Raw genomic sequence first — 18,205 nt, 5'->3', positions numbered from 1 at the left:
TCACCCAGAGATCGTTTATGGAAATTTTGGTTACATCAAAAATTACTTTGGTCTTGCAAAAGTTAAAGTGTACCCTCCAAGAGATTTATTTTTTCTGGTATTACCAGTGAAAATTAACAAGAAGTTGGTGTTTTCCCTCTGTTACAGTTGCGCTCTGAATTCACAGTTGGACCCCTGGACACACAGTGAGCAGGCCCGTGCTATCACTGGTTCTTGGTGTACGGTAAAAAAAGAGATTGCCGTGGAGAAAGGGTACAGGATAACATACATCTACGAAATCTGTAATTTTCCTAGGACCTCGGATGATCTGTTTGTACCCTACATTAAATTACATCTTAGGGATAAACAGGAGGCCTCGGGTTACACTAGCGGATGCACAGATGATGGCATTTCTGTTGTCCTATGCTAATTTGGATGCACTAAAGGGGGCGGCATAATAACCTAGGCTAGTATGGGCAGGTATCAAACCTCCAGAAGGAGGGGGGCTATTACACTAGCATAAGAGTTATAAAAAGGACAGGGGCTGTGGTACCTGTCACTTTCCAAAAAGTGGCGGTTTGACGAAGGATATAGACGTTACATTACTACCAGCATAAAAATCATCGCTGGATTGCTGACTTATGTTGATTACATTATTTTTCCCTGAGCAATAACGAAAAGTAAATTAATAGTAAACTATGTTTTTCCAGGTAGACATAATAAATGTCACGCATTTTTGTTGGTTTGAACAAATTTTGCACAATAACACTGGCCAACAAAAAAAAAACATTTTGGAATGTTTCCTCAACTTAATGAGTCAAATCGTACTAATTGTGTGGTGAGAAAAACGAATGACAATGACAAAGAAAATTTTTTATTAGCTTTAGTTTCTGTGATATAAAAGAGGTGGAAGTATGTTATTTTAAACGGATTAAGAGAAAATTATACATTTTAATTACATATGTTAACTTTGAAAGTGAATTTGAAATTTTTTTATGACAGTTACATTCTAGGAGTTTTAAATTGATGGAAGAATTCCTGGCAGGTGGTTCGGTGTGGGGAGAATCATATGGTGACTTCATGAGATTGTTTTCTTTTGGCTTGCCTCTCGTGAGTCCCGGAGCATCCCTACACACAGACCAGCAGTAATCTGCAAGCATTGCTTCATTCCAACGGCCCTGATATCTTTGTTCCATTACAGAAATATCCTGGTGGAATCTTTCTCCGTGTTCATCACTGACAGCTCCACAACTAGGAGGGAAAAAGTATAGGTGGGAGTGGAGAAAATGGACATGTTGCATCCGAGTTGATGGTATTTCTCCAGAAGTACTGTCACCAACTGAGTATCTCTTTTGTTGCCCAAGACTCCATAAATACCTCTCTTTAAGTCTTGCCAAGCTTTTTCTTTTCCCTCCAAAACTTGGTCAAACGCAGGATCATTTACAAGTTTGTGGCCCAACAAAAATACCTTCCTTAACCTTTGTATCACTCAATCTAGGAAATTTGTCTCTTTAGTGCTTAAATGCCTGCGCTTCTTGGTTCATACTTTTGACAAATTTTTAATTAAATCTAGCTTTACATGAAGGGGTGGAAGAAAACACATTTTGGGACCACGAGAAGCTGGGCAACAAATTTTTTTTTCCGGTAGAGTCAAGATTTCTTGCAGGCCAGTCCGCTTGAATGTAATGTGCTTTCCTATCCCTAATGTGCCACATACATAAAAAGCAACAGTATTTAGTGTACCCCAGTTGCATTCCTAAGAGTACAGCGATGGCTTTTAGATCACCACAGATTTTCCACTTGTTTAGCATATTTGATTGAGTCGAGGAGGGCTGTCATGTTTGTATAAATCTCCTTCATGTGAACTGCATGACCAATAGGAATAGAAGGAAGACGGTTGCCGTTGTGAAGTAATACAGATTTCAAACTAAGCTTGGAGGAGTCAATGAATAGCCTCCATTCAGTTAGATCATGGTTCAAATTCAAGCATTTTATCGAGCCATTAACGCCACAGCAAATAACCAGATTGTTTTTCTTCTCAAAAAGGAAGCAGATCCCTCTGAAATTCTCTGTATTGTGAGACCCTGACATCACGTTGGAAAAGATTTCAGTGCTGTAGTCTTTGAAAAGTCAAGGTCTCAAATGAGATCACTCAATTCCGCGTGACTCAGTTTGTCCGGTGTATCATCTTTTACTTCAAAGTCAGGGTCATGGGATGTGGAAGGCTTGTTGGGTTCTTCTTTTTCCGCACTTTCTTTATTTTCTACTTCCAGCTTATAATGTTGGGGTGGAGTAGGAACTGGTAAACTATCTGAATGTGAAATAGGTTGAATAGTAGATGTAGGATTCGGGTATTGAACTGTTCCTGTTTTCTTCATTGACAATCCTGCCTTTATAGGCAGAGTCAAGCAGAAATAGCAGTCATCTGTATGGTTTGTAGGCTCCCGCCCAACTATAGGCACAGCAAAAGCCATGGAATGTTTTTTTATTTTTCAGCCATTCTCGTAGTTTAACTGAACCCGAGTTGCAACATATATGTGGAGCCAATGACTTATCCTGGTCCCTTACCTTCATATCAAAATAATGATGATAGGTCTTCACAAGAGGCGGCAGATTGCGTTTCTGTGACAAAAATGTTATTTCACCACAAATGTAACAAAAAATATTCCCTAAATTGACACATTTTTGTGGCATTTTCATATAGCAAATTTTATACTTCAAAAGCACTACAAAACCAGAAATTCTTAAAAAAGAAAAACAGAAACAATATGAAACTCAGTCATAGCAACATTTATTATGTTTATAACCTACAAACATATGGAGAACGTTGTGTTATGTCAGTTGAGAGGTGTGACAAAAAATGACATATCACTGTATCTCCAAAGCAAGAGCTAATTGTTTATTTTTATGGAGATTTTTTAATTCAACTGATGGAAATACATAAGAATACACTAATTTTGAGTCCAAAACAAAATCATTGTTTGGCAGTGTAATCATCCCATGTAAATGGTCCTTAAGGCTGCTTTAGGACTCAGTTCAGGGTTTCTGTCTCTCTGCTAGGTTTTTGGAGGAGAGAAATGGAAAGAAAAAATGGGGAAAAAATTAATTTATTTTCCCCATTGATTTCAATAGGCTATAAGATATAAAAAAATTTTGAAACTAAACGGAAAGGCTTATAGTTGCCTGTCAGTGATAAAACTGACACTAGGCCACCGTACATGCCAGACCCAGAGGCTATGATTTGTCCTTTGGGTACATTGTAGGAATGCTAATTAAAGATGAGCGAGCGTACTTATTAGGGCAGATACTCGAGCGAGTATCGTCCTGCCTGCTCTTCAGAAATAATTCGGGGGAGGGGGGGGGCGGGCTAGAGCTGGGGGGGGGGAGATCTCCCCCCCCCCGGCACCCGAATCTTTTCTGACGAGCAGGCAGGTACTCGAAAAGGACGATACTCACTTGAGTATCTGCCCTTAACGAGTATGCTCGCTCATCTCTACTGCTGATGAATTGAAAAAGGGAGCCCCCTCCAAATCCCAAAGATGCCGCTGTCTGCACTGACAGCGGCATCTATGGTATTAATTTGGTGGGATTGGAGTTGGCTTCACTCCCAGCGGCTACAGCATACAGCCAACTCCTGCTATTGACATGGTGGGCTCAGCTCTTGAGCCTGCACAGCGCGAGCACCATACATTTACGGCAGTTTGCGCTAAGACCTTGGCAGCTTTAATGTACACCCACTTTGCATGTCGCCAAATGACACGGCCCTTTTATTTTTCCCAGAGGGGGAGCGGGGGGCTATGGTAAACAGGGATAACAGCCCCGATCGGAGCTGTTGCTGCCGTGTGTCAGCTGTAATATACAGCCTGCACCTGCGATGTATGATGAGAGATAGCTGCATGATTTCTCTTCATACATACCCTGACCCTGCAGCATGTATGTTCTATAGGGGGAAGGGGTTAAAATATCTCAATTCGTGTCTGCCTGAAAACCTCACTTCCCTTAAACCCTATCCCCTATGCAAGTTTGAAAAGCATCTGCTGGTGAGGCTTAACCCTACCGTCCAACTTTTGGAAAGGTCAAAAAGGTAAATTTATGGTTCATTGTCTGCAAAAATACATTTTTCAATGTATAGCTAAACACTTGACTAGTTTTAATTTAAATACTGACAAAAAAAAATCAACGCAATTTGTAATTTTAAAGATCCAATTTGCCCCATATGATTAATATACAAACTAGCATTTAATATACAGTGAGGAGGTACTGTTGTATTATGTCGCCACCGGAAGTTAGGGGTGGGGACATAATACAGCCGTGTTGACATTTGGTGATGCCCGCAGCTTCTGATTGGCTGTGGACGCTCTCCGGTAACTCTGTTCCGGTTCCCTGCTCCCCTTCTCCTGCTGATATGCGCTAGCTGAGTGGAAAATGTGGAGTTGCCGTTCCTGAATTCCCCGTGCCTTCACTCACCCCCGGGCTGCCCAGTCGCTGTTCCTGCCATCACTCACCCCCGACCCTCTGCCTGCTTCAATCTAGCGCACAGCTGTCACTCACCCCACCCCGGCGATGTGTCTTCTACACGCCTGCTCCTCTCTCCAGTCAAGGGTGCAGGGCCTCCTTTGTTCTTGTGGTGTTGGGGGGTTCACACTTATTAGGTATAAACAGCTAACACTGAAATTAACCCTAATCCTCCTTTCCAGCACAAACTCCTTCCACGCTGCTCTCGTTCTCAGAGCCATGCTTCCCGGACAACAATGCAGCCAATCGCAAGCTAAGGGTGTGACAGGGGCGTTCCTGTATCTAAGGCCTGTCAAACCCTAGCTTCCGGTGGCGACAAGATACAACAGTACCCAGTGAGGAACCATATGGATAGTTTATGGAGCAATATATTATGTTTAATAATACAAATCTTATTCCCCAGGTTAAAAGAGGGACATTTAACGGACAAAGAGGGACTTTAATCAAAAACAGGGACTGCCCCTCCAGAAGTGGGGCACTTAAGAGATATGGCTTAACATCTATTGATTTGTGCAAAATAAATCAGTAAATTTGCCTAAGTAGACTTGCGCAACAGCAAAAGTAAATGTCCACAAGAGTCGATTACACAGCTGGGCAGATGTATAAAGCTGTCTACAAGAAAACTGCCTTTGTTGCCCATAGCAACCAATCACAGCTCAGGTTTCCTTTGCCAAGGGCACTATAGAAACGAAAGCTTAGCTCTGGGTGGTTGCTATGGGTAATAGACAATTCCACAGCTTTACTCGGTGGTGTGTCAGGAACATTCATTAGAGGCGCAGACCGGCTACTGACAGCCTACGCATATTGTACTGCCTCCTCCTGCTGCTGACGACGCACATTGATGACACAATTTGACCCCGCGATCTCGGAAGTGACTGGCGGTTGCCATAGAAAGCGGCTGTCTGGGAAACATGGCGTCTCACGAAGGTGCTGGACTGCTGGTCGGGATGCCGCATGGCAGGCGGGCGCTGGCTGCCTCACACCACTTCGCCTCGTTGCACAGCAGCGGTTTGGATTCTTATGCTCAGCCCGATACGGTGCAGGACTTCCGCCGCTACCTGAACAAGCTGCGCAGCCTGCAGCCTTCTGACTCCGAGAGCTTCCGCACCGAGATCAACCTGCTGCTGGATCAGCTGATCTCCCAGGAGTACACCCAGGGCGGCATCGGGGAGGAGGTGCGGCCGCGGGCACTGCAGTGCTGGGGGCATTGGGAGGAGGTCTGAGCGCCGTATTCATCAGGCCGTGTAATGTCTTTATATGGCGGTTTCTCCAGTTTCTCACCATCTTTGTACGGGCAGCAGTTGGTATACAGCATACTTGGTGTAGGCAGGTGGTGGGAGAAAAAACTGCATTTTTACCGTGGCTTTTGCAGCAATAGCATTAAAAAAGCGTGTTCCCACCATATATGGTTTTGTCCTATTTTTAACCTCTTATAACCTTAAAGGTCTTCTCTAATGTCTAAGGCCGGGCTCACGTGGCCACAGGGGTGCAGCCCACGCGTAATACGCGGTAATCGTACGCTCATGCGGGCTCGCCTCGCTTTGATAGCCTACTGCTATACGCTGGTCACTCGGAGCTTCCCTGTATGCGAATTAGACACGTGACCCCAGAGTGCGGCGCAAAATGAAGTGGGCATGTTTGCCATGGATCAGTTTCAGTGAGAATTCACATTTGAATGGGAAAAACCAAGCGTTCGGAGCGACTAGTGGGCTTTTACACGTGACTATTATCGCTCAACATTTGTTCAAACGAAGACATTTGAGCAATAGTCGTGCAAATGCATAGAAACTGCTCCCTTTTGTTTACAGGCTTTTAAGCTGAACTTCCGGTCAGTTTGAGGACCATCGCTGGATCTTGGGCTTGTCGTTCTGTGTAAGCTCCTTGAGCAAGAAGCCTGTGATCCAGCAGAGGTCTTTCAGTGTAATTGCTCTGCATAAGTTCTGCTGACGTCAGCGCTCATGCAGTCGTTTACCCGACTGTCGGCCGTGTAAAAGGGCCATTAGGGTTGGTTGTCAGTGCTAGATAGGGCCAGTATTTCAAAAGCTGCCAACCTTTTGTGGTTTTCTCACACACCAGTGTTAGGCTAACTTGACACGGGCGAGCGTGATATGGGGCTGTGAATCCTGCCCCCATATCGCGCTCCCCACTATGTGAATTCCCAGTGGATGCAAAGAGTTGGGATCCTGGGATCCTCCAGAAAAAGCTGTCAGCTGCAGCTGACAGGATAGTGTAATTTCTCCTATATTTAATGGAAGACCTTTCATCGCCTGCACCTAGCATGCGGCGCGAGGCTGCGCCGGCCCCACTGAAAGCAATGGGCGGTGCGACGCGAGAGCATGCAGCAAGATAGAACATGCCGCGATTTGATTAGGAGAACATTGCTCATGTGTATGACTCCATTCAAAAGAATAGGATTCGTATGTGTGTCTCACAACGCACAAATCCCACACGATTTTGATGCCCATTTGAAGGCGGCCTTAGGAGTATACTAAGAATGGTTTGATTTGGGGAAAAACATCCAGCAAAAGACGATTTTTGTGGATATAAGTGGCTCGTCTATGATAAGGGTCACAGAGCAGTGTTTAAGATCTTGTGGCAAACAGGCGGTACACAGTCATGCCAATCTTAGTTGACTATAACACTGGTGTTCCACCTAATGTGTCCAAATACACAGCTCACCTCACCACAAGCCATCCGGATCCTGTTCTTGTTATGATGCGACCATTGCCGGTATTCTTCTTCCGGCAGGGCAGCGTAGGTTTCGTCACTAGTGATGTAACATTCACTCCCTAGGAAGGAATGCAGATCTATTGCCAAGACTGCAGGTGCGCTCTCGCCACGAGAGTTCATATACTATTGCAGAGACAGCACACATGCCTAGTCTTGGCAATAGCTAGGCTATGAACGCTTCATCACTAGTGACATGGTGTACATTGCCCTGCAGAAAGCAGAATGTTGTGAATGTATGTAACGTCACAGGAAGTAGATTCGGCTGGCTTACGGTGAGTTGACCCGGTGGGAGGGTAGTACAGGAGAAAATGCGGTAAGAAAACTGATGGGGGAGGAATAGGGAAGTATAGAATTTTTGTTTTCTACTAAATGCCTTTAAGCAGTTCCACTCACATTAGCATGTCGGAATTGTGTAATACGCACGTGCAAAAAAAATAATACAGCATGTTCTATTTTGACATGTATATACGTGCGTAGAGTCCATTATTCTATATGGGCTTTTATATATGTGCACTCATACGCACTTACATTGCGTATAAATAGAAAAAAAAACAGGTGCATGACAGGATGCGTGAGATGCGCTGTCATGTACTATTTCACTGCCACACACAGCAGTATGCTGTGCTACTGCCGGCTCCACAGCAGTAAAACGCTGCATGACCCACTCAGTGTTTTACACTTATGCCGTGTGACACTGGTTTAAGAATCGGGCAAGACTCCAGGGGACAAAAAAGCGCAAAACTTGGATCACAGAGCCGTGGGAAAAGATTACCTGGTCAGTTGAATCCAGATTTGTATTGCACCATGCTGATGAGATGGGCAGAATTTGGCACAAGCACCATGAATCAATGAACCCTTCTAGTCAGCTGTTCAGAGCAAGTTGGCACTGCCATCCAACTTGCAGCAGCTACTGGAAGTTTCTTTTTTTTTTCTTTTTTTTTCCGTCCACATGGGCCAGTGTTCCTGCAGAAGGATTTCGGCATGGGTGGAGGCTAGTGTCCTCGCTCTGAGCATCTTTTGTTCTCCTCTTAAAAAGAGGATGCCACCAGAAAGGTCTGTTAGTGACTTATTCACCTTTTCTAACTTGAAGCACCATCAAACCTGCATATGAAGGGGGAATTGGGCATAGAAGTTGTTGAGCAGAATTATGTTAACACGTTGATGGCATCAGACAGCTTACTTAGACTCGTACACCTTGCAGTAATTTTCTGAAGTATAAAATACTGCACACAAGATTCTGTCATCCACAAGTGGTATTCAGTTCCTGCTCACAACATACATAGTCATCTATTGTTTGGTTTAGAATATGTATGGGAATAATCGCAGCATAAAATATCCAAAATGTGATTCTGTCATCTGTTCTTGCCCCTCTAGGAGGTCTGTGCCTTACTTGTTCAAGCGTGTCGCCTCGTTCAACTGAGCCAAGAACACCTTCTCACCAAAGTTTGTCAGCTTATACATTATTTACTCAACAGACTGCAGGTAGGAAGCTTATTTTAAAGACTGCAGGATTTAACAGTAATTTTGTGTCAAAATCTAACTTCTTAAACATTACATTATATTACTACATTGTACTGATTTAAAGTTACATTGTTCAATCATATGCAAAACAAAGGAAAACCTTGTTTTGTTTTGTTTTTTCGGGGGGGGGGGGGGGGTTGTTTGCTTGTTTCAATTTTTTTTTCTGCCCTTCAGTCAGACAAACTAATAGCTTAGGGTTCATGAACACTGAAATACATACATACAGCTCCATGTATGTATGTAATAAGCATAGAGGGCTCAAGCATAGAGGGCTCATGCTACTATCTCCCTTATGCTTTCCATCTCGTGCGAAATCTTGCAGAAGTTTTTCTGTTGGCTTGTGCATTAAATGGTGAATAAAATTGTGAGATGCTTCATCAAACTACAGTTACATTGAGCTGCTGTATTCTGTAGAAGTATTGCTAAGTATGAAAGGGCTTATATGGTGTGGCGGTATTATTGTATCTTGTCACCACCAGGAAGCTAGGGGTTTGACAGGGCTTGGATGGAGGAACGCTCCTGTTACACCCATTGCTCCCGATTGGGTGACTTCTGTAAGGTCCTTGAATGTCCTAGCTGCAGCCTCTGTACTGGTTTTTGCCTGCCCTGACGTGTTAAGGATTAGTTTTCTGGTTAGGCTTACATTATTCGCTGAAAATGCAGAAGCCTTTACAGCTATAAATGTAAGCCTAATAGGAAAACTAACCCCTAACCCTGTTGATGGCTGTGATCGGCAGGTGGCCTTTGTGTGGCGATGTGGCCTATGTGTCACAAAGGGCTACCGTGGGAGGTAGCGCTAATTAAGCCCCAGCCTTGGGTCTAAGCTATGGACCTCTGCACAGCTCATCCACCCTCACCGCCAAACGCTATGGGCCCTAATCCTAGATGCCATAGTCTCGCCTCCTCCTTGCCCAATCAACCTCAGTGTGATTCTGGGCTTGCTGACACCTGTGGTACCTTACATACCGGAAAGAGTACTTTGCACGCAGATTTTCTGGACACCTCGCTCCTCATGTCTACACCAAAACGGGTTGAGCCTTGCCTAACTGCTAACTTCCCTGTTGCCCCTCCTTCAGCCAAGCTTAGCGCAACGTTTGAGTCCTGGATGACACGCGGACAGGGGCCGGCCATAGCCACGTACTATGTGCACTCTCGCTACAGTACGAGATTTACATCCAGCAGAGAATATTTCGTCTTACGAACACAGTGTCAGCGTTACTCCCGGGCTTGCTGAGACCTGTGGTACCTTCCTTACCAGAAAGAGTACTGTGCACAGGATTTCTGCGGATGCATCGCTCCTCATCTCTGCTTTGGAATGGGTGAGCCCTACCAAACTGCTAGCTCCCCTATGGTGGCCTGCCTGCAGTTTCCTTGCAGGCAGCTTTAGCAAAATTTCTGCTTCCAGGATGAGGCGCAGGCTATGGCCGTCCAGAGCCACATACTAATGTGCGCTCTCATCACAGTATGAGATTGACGTCCAGTCAATCAAGGAATAACTCGTCTTACAGTCATCTGTGTTTTTTTTGGGGGGGTGGGCGGGCGGGATTTTTTTTTTTTCCCTCCGCCCGTGGAAATCGCAGTTTGTTTCCATGAGTGTCGGAAAATAGTTTGTAGTTTTTTTGTTTTTTTTTATGCATAGCAACTTCCTAACTGTATTTGCTGCGGACATCGACCGCAGATTCCACAGTGCAAATCTGGTCACGTGTTGTGACCGTGTCAACATGCCTAATAAATAAAGGATGGTAAGATGATGGCAATCTGCTGCTCTAGCTAACCTGAATAATCTGCTGCTTGACTATTTTGAGAAGCATAATTATTAGGGATGAGCGAGCGTACTCGGAAAAGCACTACTCGCTCGAGTAATTTGCTTTATCCGAGTATCGCTGTGCTCATCCCTAAAGATTCGGGTGCCGGCGCGGAGCGGGGAGCTGCAGGGGAGAGCGGGGAGGAACGGAGGTAAGATCTTTCTCTCCCTCTCTCCCGCCCGCTCTCCCCTGCTCCCCGCTGCGACTCACCTGTCAGCCGCAGCGGCACCCGAATCTTCAGGGACGAGCACAGCGATACTCGGATAAAGCAAATTACTCGAGCGAGTAGTGCTTTTCTGAGTACGCTCGCTCATCTCTAGTAGTTATGTCTCTTTCTCAGGAACTGTTTGATCCATGGTAACCTTTTTTAATTTTTGTCTTTGGTGACAGGTGATTGTTGATGAGAACAATTTGGATTTTCTCCTCGGGTTTTCTATTTCTGCCTTGAAGCAGTGTAGCTCCTGGACACATGTGGATATTTTGCATGCGGTAGCAGCATTAGTGTATGCCAACAGGCACAAATGCCAGAAGGTAAGCATTGTGGATTGTGTTTTACCCATTAGGGAAAGTCTACAGGCATCAGTATTTTTCTGCCATGGGTCTCACAGCATCTCTGGCGAAAAATTGCTTGCTTTTGGTTTCCTTTTGAGTTATTGCCGTGGGAATAACAGATGTCACTCCTGCTACATTTGAAAGTGGTCTGATTGAACAACAACTGATTGAACATGGTCTGGATTTGAACACCCCATCACTGGCATTTTTGTGTCTGTCTCTCTTTTTCCATTATTTACTTACAGGCTAGCAAATCTTCCACACTTGTACTTATATGTACGTGTATTTAAAAATATCTGCTCATATGCCATTTTTTTTATCAGTACACTGTCCATTAGAACACTAGCGCCCATGGACCAGTTTGTCCTGTGTAATGCGTCCGATGGGCTAAAGGAATGGAACTAAACATGACATTAGTCTTGAGACCTTGGCATTTAGTTAAGGGGTTATATGAGGATTTTATTTTTTTTCTCCAAAAACTGCCTCAGCCTGCAGCACTGACATGAAAAAGAGCCTGCTTTGTTGCTTTTGTTCTACCAGTGCTCGATTCCTGCTGGTCTTCTCTCTCGGGTGCAGAGCAATGATGTTCTGACACCAGGTCATGTGACTGTCAAAGATAATCCAGTCAGTGATAAAATCTTATTTTATGTTGGTACTTCAGACTGAGCCAGATATTAGGGGGGAAATAAAAGCCCCCTAAAGAACTTCCTTTAACTGTCCAGGTATCAGGCAAGTAGTCAAAGTGCTAACGACCACTTGTCTGTGAGTGAGTCCGTTACATGCTCCACCCCTGATCACATGACAGTGATGTCATCACAGGTCCTTCATCTTGTGACATAGGCTGACAGAAAAACAACAAAGGTAGCGCTTTTATAAGGGGAGGACAAAAATAACAAATACAACTAAGCCGTTATTATCTCAGACACAACTCAGCAGTCCTGACAGAAGACACCAACCTACCCCCACCACGGAGATCAGGCGGGCTGAAGGACCTGTGGTGATGTCACAGGTGGGGGGGGGTGTGGGGGGATGGATGGAGCAGAACTTTGTGTGTGAAGCAGGCGTGTAGCAGAGCTGTATGTGTGTGGCACGCGCGCATATGTAGCAGAGCTGGTGCTATATAATAATTTCCTAATAATTACTAGTAATTTACTGACTAGCAGAATGTTTACAGTACTAATACCTGTTGTAGTGCTTGTGTAGAAGCATCTCTAATATTCTTCCTGTGTCTTCATGTATTGGTATATTATACAATTATTATATAATTTTTTTTTTGTTTTCCTCCCTTTCATGGCTAACTTTTACGAATACCAGGCATATTGCACATTATGTAGACATGCAGCCTTGTACACACATGCTGTTTTAATACCTACAATAAAAATCTCCACCATAAGTCTTATTTAGTTTTCCAATAAATGTATCCTGACCCAACATATGCATATCATGTGACCAAGTTGTTTAGTCATGTGACCCCCTAGCATTCATTCACCACCTGTTTAGTCCTAATTCAGTTAGGTCACTCTCTCTCTCAAACCGATTTGTCTGTGTTTTGGCGCGCTAGTTCAAGCACTGCACTAAATGCCGTACAACTCCTCCAATGATTTTAATGGGGCTTCTATGATGAGCTTTGGCGCACAGCCTTTCTAACGCTGTGATTTTCAAATGCTGTCTGCTCTATTTTAGTGCGTTTTACCATCTTTTTTCTTTTTATATATGTATATGTAATGGTCGGGTGCGTTAAACACTGTCAACCGTGTTTGAATTGCCATTTGAAAACGCTGTAAAACACGGTGTTTTAACAGATGCCTGTGAGAGAGCAGCCTTAGCCAATGGCTGTATTACATATGACTCCCAGGAATGACTGGTCCATGGACTGTATACCATTCTGCTGTGCAGGCCCTGGGGATCCACTGCACTGATCTATAAAGAGTATGTGAGCAGCATTTTAAATACTTGTTCATTAAAGTGATTTATAGAGGAAACTAATTTTAAAATCTAGGACACCCCTTTAATAAAGTAGCCTATTGATGTATGTTATGTACTGCAACTGACTTTTGCTGCAGCTGCACAGAATAACATGTCATCCCTGCATCATATGTTGTGCATGTGGGCTCCTAACCATATAAGTATTAACAGCTATATATTAAATGTTTGCAACCTGTGCATTGCTGTAACTGCAATTTTCATATTTAAACAGGTTTTGTTTCTGCTTTTTCAGTATCTTCCAGATTTATTGGGGTCATCTGGAATCCTGGTACAATTAAGTGATCCTGTCACGTCAGATCCCGAGTTATTGAGAGCTGCTATTCATTGTATGGCTAACTTATGCGTCTGGTGAGCCAGATTTCTTATTCTCCATCTTTGGTAAACAAAGATGGAAAGTATATATAAAGTGTCTGTTTTGCTTTTTAAAGCCTATGGATACCTTTTGGTGAACTACTTTATCACTTTAATGCATGTATTTTGGGTTGACAATGCAATAGGGTTTCGCTGAAAACTTGACACCATTTTTCTACATATCACTATTATATGCAGTCGTTCAAGGGTATTGATATCACTTGGCTTTTTTAGTTGAGCCATAAACCAAGTGACAAGTGAGCAATTTCTCACTCTGCTGACTATCGCCCAAAATCGCTGCACTCAGCGATTTTGTTCAGGAGATTGCCTTGTGTTTATTGTACCTTAAAGGCCCATTTACACTGGACAAGTGTCGGGCATGGTTTGCCTGTGTCTCCGCGCTCCTGTGCTCCTGCACGGGAGCTAGCACAGCTGGCTGTTTCACCAAGTGGCCAGCAGCGGTGGGGGGCAGTGCAGGAGATTTCTCTCCCCTCGCTCCCACGCCCCCCCCCCCCTCCATTGAGATACACAGCGGCCGTTCGCTATGGAACGACGACTGTTTAAACTGCACGCTTAGCTTTATCGCTTATCTTCTGCAAGAATAGCCGCCAGTTTCTCATTAACCATAATCCATGATAGTTTTATTTTAACTAAATCAACACTGATATTTCCATAGCGTCAATCCTGACGGCACACATGGAGGTTGCCCTGCCTGTGTTTGCTGGGACAAGATGGAGAGTTCTTTTCTAGGCCACCGCCCACCACCGCCCACCATCTATCTCCAGTGTTCTTCCTCTCCCAAATGGACACAGGGCGGAGTTCTCTATGCCGAGGTTGGATGCTAAAGCAGTTTGGGACTGGTGTGCGTTACACACCGGGGCGCGGGTAGCCGGCCAGGTCTGTGCGGTCGGGCTGCGGCACCATTCAGGAGTCGACAGCAGTAGAGGGACTCGTGGCAGGTGCGATTGCTCTCTGCGCTTCAGTCCCGGCGACCGGCTTCCCGTTCCGGCAGTATTTCTGCACTAAAGGAGGCAAATTCAAATCCCTGGAGCACTTCCTAGGAGATATAGGATCCATTACATCTCGGAGGCGCCATGGATAGCGCAGATGGTGATAAGGGAATTGTGCCAATAGTAAGTCGTCCACTTGGGCAAGATTTCAGCATGGTTTAAAAGTATTTTGTCTGGTATTGGTAATGGCTTCTCATGTTTTAGGAGTAAGCGTTAAAAACCAAACCAGATAAAAAAAGAATTAAAAGATGTGCATTATGCTTCAAGAGACTGGATGATAATGTAAAAGAGCCTGTCTGCCCAGAGTGTACGTCTAAGATTGTGAAAGACGAGCAACAAAACCTCTTGCAAGGAATTCAGGATATGGTGCAGGCTTTGAGGGAGCAAACCTCTGACTCCCAGCCGGGGCCCTCTAGGGCAAAAAAAAGCCCGAACTCGTGAATATGTGGTTTCATCACCTGAGCTTTTTGAGGTAGAGGAATCGGACGATTCGTCAGATCTCTAAGCGCCTATTCCTGGTAATGACGAGGAAAAAAATACTATTTCTCAAATCAGGATTTGGACAAGCTGATTACAGCTGTACGAAACAGCATGGAAGTTATTGTCGTGCAGCAGTCTAGATCGGTTCAGGATGAAATGTTTGGTGGTCTCAGAACCAGATGCAAGAAATGTTTTCCAGTTAATGAAAATTTAATGAACATTATCGTGTAAGAATGGCATAAGCCAAGAAGGGGTTCCTCCACCCAGAAAGTGTTCAGAGAAAGACTCTTGTTTTCACCAGACAATGGTACCCTTTGGCGTATGGTCCCAAAAATAAACGTACAAGTGGCCAAGTTAGTGAAAAAAAACAAACTTCACTGCCGTTGGAAGATGCTTCCCAACTAAGAGATCATATGGACCGAAAAATGTAAGGTTTTCTAAAAGGGGTGTGAGAATTGGCAACCACCTTGGTTGAGGCTAACATAGCTGCCACATCAGTAGCGAAATCTATGTACCTGTGGCTTGACCAGTTAGAATCCCATTTGCAATTCAAAACATCCAGAGAAGAAATTCTCGAGTGCATTCCACTGATTTAAAAATGCTATGGTTTTTTGGCTGACGCATCAGGAGAATCTATTGGATTAGCTGCAAGAAGCGCAGGATTAGCAAACTCCGCCAGAAGAGCATTGTGGCTCAGGTCGTGGTCAGGGGACTCAGTGTCCAAAAATAAATTATGCACAATCCCCTGCCATGGCGAGTATCTTTTCGGTCCAATTTTGGATAAAATTTTGGAGAAAGTGGCAGACAAAAGGAAGGGTTTTCCAACAGATAATCTTCCGAGGAAAACGTCGTCCTTCAGAAAAGAACCATACCAACCAAGAGGGAGGTACAAAGGGAAATCGGGTAGGTGGTACCCGAAAGGGGGCAGATAGAAAATCTCCGGCTTTCTTTCCAAACCCGAGCCCAGATAAAAATTTACAGTGGGAAGTAGAGTTTCTCGGTATTTAGGGAAATGGCATCAGATTACTGATAATCCCTGGGTACTAGGGGTGGTTACGATATGGGTACAAATTGGAATTATCATCTAGGGCCCCCCCAAAAATAATTAGTAACACCAATGCAAACTCCTCTCCTCCAAGAGCGACTTGAGGAGGGTGTTCTTAATTTAATTAAAATAGGAGCCATTGCACCTGTCCCTGTGCATGAACAGGGCCAGGGTTATTGTTCGTCGTCCTTTTTAGTTCCCAAATCGAATGAATCCTTTTGAGTTATTTTGAACTTAAAATCCCTAAATAATTATGTGAATAATTCTACATTTAAGATGGATACGATATGGTCAACGGTTCCGTTAATGGTGCCCTCTCATGTCATGTGCACAAAAGACTCAAGGAACGCATATTATCACATCCCTATTCACACAGCATCCCAGAGTTTTCTTAGGTTTGCTGTCCGAATAGGGGGAATCATTTCCCATTTTCAGTTCATCTGTTTAGCTTTTGGCGTTTCCTCAGCCCCCAGAATATTCTCTAAGGTGATGATGAGCCAATCAGGTTTTTACGAGAAAGAGACATCAGGATTATTCCATACTTGGATAACTTTGTTGATTGCGAAAGATACAGATACTATGCAGTCTCATTTAGAGCAGACATTAAATCTCAGGTATTTGGGTTGTGTTATCAATTTTGATAAATCCAGTCTTCTTCCCGAAACCAGAAAAATATTTTTGGGAGTCCTTCTGGACTCTGTAAAAGGTCATTCGTTTCTTCCAGAACCTAAAATCTCTCATACTATTCTTGCAATTTGGAAATTTAAAAAGAAAAATTTGTCTCAGTGAGAGAGTCAATGTGCATCCTGGGTCAAATGACAGCTTGCTTACCTACAGTACCATCGGCTCCATTTCATTCCAGGTCCCTACAGGGAAAACTTGTATGAACATCTGATCGTAGTCAAAGTTCCCTGGCTACAAAATTTAAGTTACCACAGGGGGTAAAAATCATTAAACTGGTGGCTCTCACCCTCAAAATTTAGCAGAAGGGTTCAGTGGTCCTTATCTCCTTGCGTCACGGTTACTACAGATTCTAGCAGTTCCGAGTGGGGAGCCTAGGTAGCGGGCAGGGCCTTACAAGGTTCCTGGTCAAAATTCACCAGTGCCCGCTCATCTAATTTCAGAGAGCTCAGGGCACTCTAGGAAGCCCTAATTAGGTCTGGAGATTTGTTACGAGGGAAACACGTGAAAGTGTTGTCTGATAACATAATAGCCATATCTTTTATCCGTCACCAGGGAGGCACCCAGCACCCCCACTTAAAGCGTATGGCGCAAAGTATCCTGTTGTGGACGGAAGGCAACACGGCATCATTATCAGAAGTCCACCTAAAAGGATCGTTAAACTACGTAGAGGACTTCCTAAGCAGGGAAAGGGTGGATCCCGGAAATTGGGCTCTAAACACGGAAGTATTCCACCACCTCACGGCCCAGTAGGGTCAACCACAGATTTATTCACGACCAGAGGAAATTTCAAATGCCAGGACTTCTCGCTAGATCCCACAGATCACCCAGTGGCGCTAGATGCGCTATCCCAGGAGTGGGAGATGTCTCTGGCATACGGTTTCCCCCCCCCCCTCTCTCATTAATATCCAGGTGTCTGCAGAAAAAACAAAACAGTTGGGTTATGGTGATTTTCTTTGCTCTAGCTTGACCACAAAGACCTTGATATCCAGTGCTGAACTCCTTGGCGATACAATCCCCCATAGCGCTGCCTCCCAGGGAGGATATGTTGTCCCAGTGTTCTTTCAAAAAGTCCACTGGTTAAAACTGACAGCCTGGTTACTGAAAGGCAAAGGCTGAGAAATCAGGGGCTCTCCCATAAGGTGATTGACACTCTATTAAAAAGCCGTATGGATGTTACCTCAAAGATCTATTCCAAAGTATGGTGAAAATTTTTTGCATGGTGTAAGCCAAGTATTCCGGAAACAGATAACCCAGATTATTTAAAGGTTTTGGATTTTCTTCAGGCAGGGCTAGATAAAAGGAGCTGATAGGATAAAACCATTTGTGAGGGGGTTCACGCCCATGTGGGATCTTAACGCTGCACTGGAAGGTCTCTCCTTTCGAACACATTCAACAGATTTCCCTGAAAAATGTATCCATTAAAGTCACCTTCTTGATTGCCATTACAGCCGCAAGAAGAATTGGCAAGTTGCAGTCACTATCTTGCATAGAACCTTACCTGAGAATTTTAGAAGACCACATAGTCTTTAGAACCACCAAAGGTCATT

The 18,205-nt window shown here is 44.2% G+C and overlaps 1 protein-coding gene across 2 annotated transcripts in view; it reads left to right on the top strand.

Annotated features, from left to right (window-relative positions):
* Positions 1–5,372: 5,372 nt before the first annotated feature.
* The window catches only part of HEATR6 (HEAT repeat containing 6), a 62,083-nt gene continuing 49,250 nt past the window's right edge, over positions 5,373–18,205 (top strand). The window contains exons 1-4 of one of the 2 annotated variants that reach the window (XM_066609373.1): positions 5,373–5,669; positions 8,599–8,706; positions 10,941–11,081; positions 13,321–13,436. In XM_066609373.1, coding sequence (XP_066465470.1) covers positions 5,406–5,669; positions 8,599–8,706; positions 10,941–11,081; positions 13,321–13,436 — 629 coding nt within the window. In that variant the 5' untranslated portion in view covers positions 5,373–5,405. Of the gene's footprint in view, positions 5,670–8,598; positions 8,707–10,940; positions 11,082–12,923; positions 13,032–13,320; positions 13,437–18,205 lie in introns of those variants that run through there. The other variant, XM_066609380.1, reaches the window with a different exon arrangement.

This window comes from Eleutherodactylus coqui, chromosome 1, assembly GCF_035609145.1.
Source record: "Eleutherodactylus coqui strain aEleCoq1 chromosome 1, aEleCoq1.hap1, whole genome shotgun sequence".
NCBI lineage: Eukaryota > Metazoa > Chordata > Amphibia > Anura > Eleutherodactylidae > Eleutherodactylus > Eleutherodactylus coqui.
This window is presented reverse-complemented; position numbering and strand designations above follow the sequence as displayed.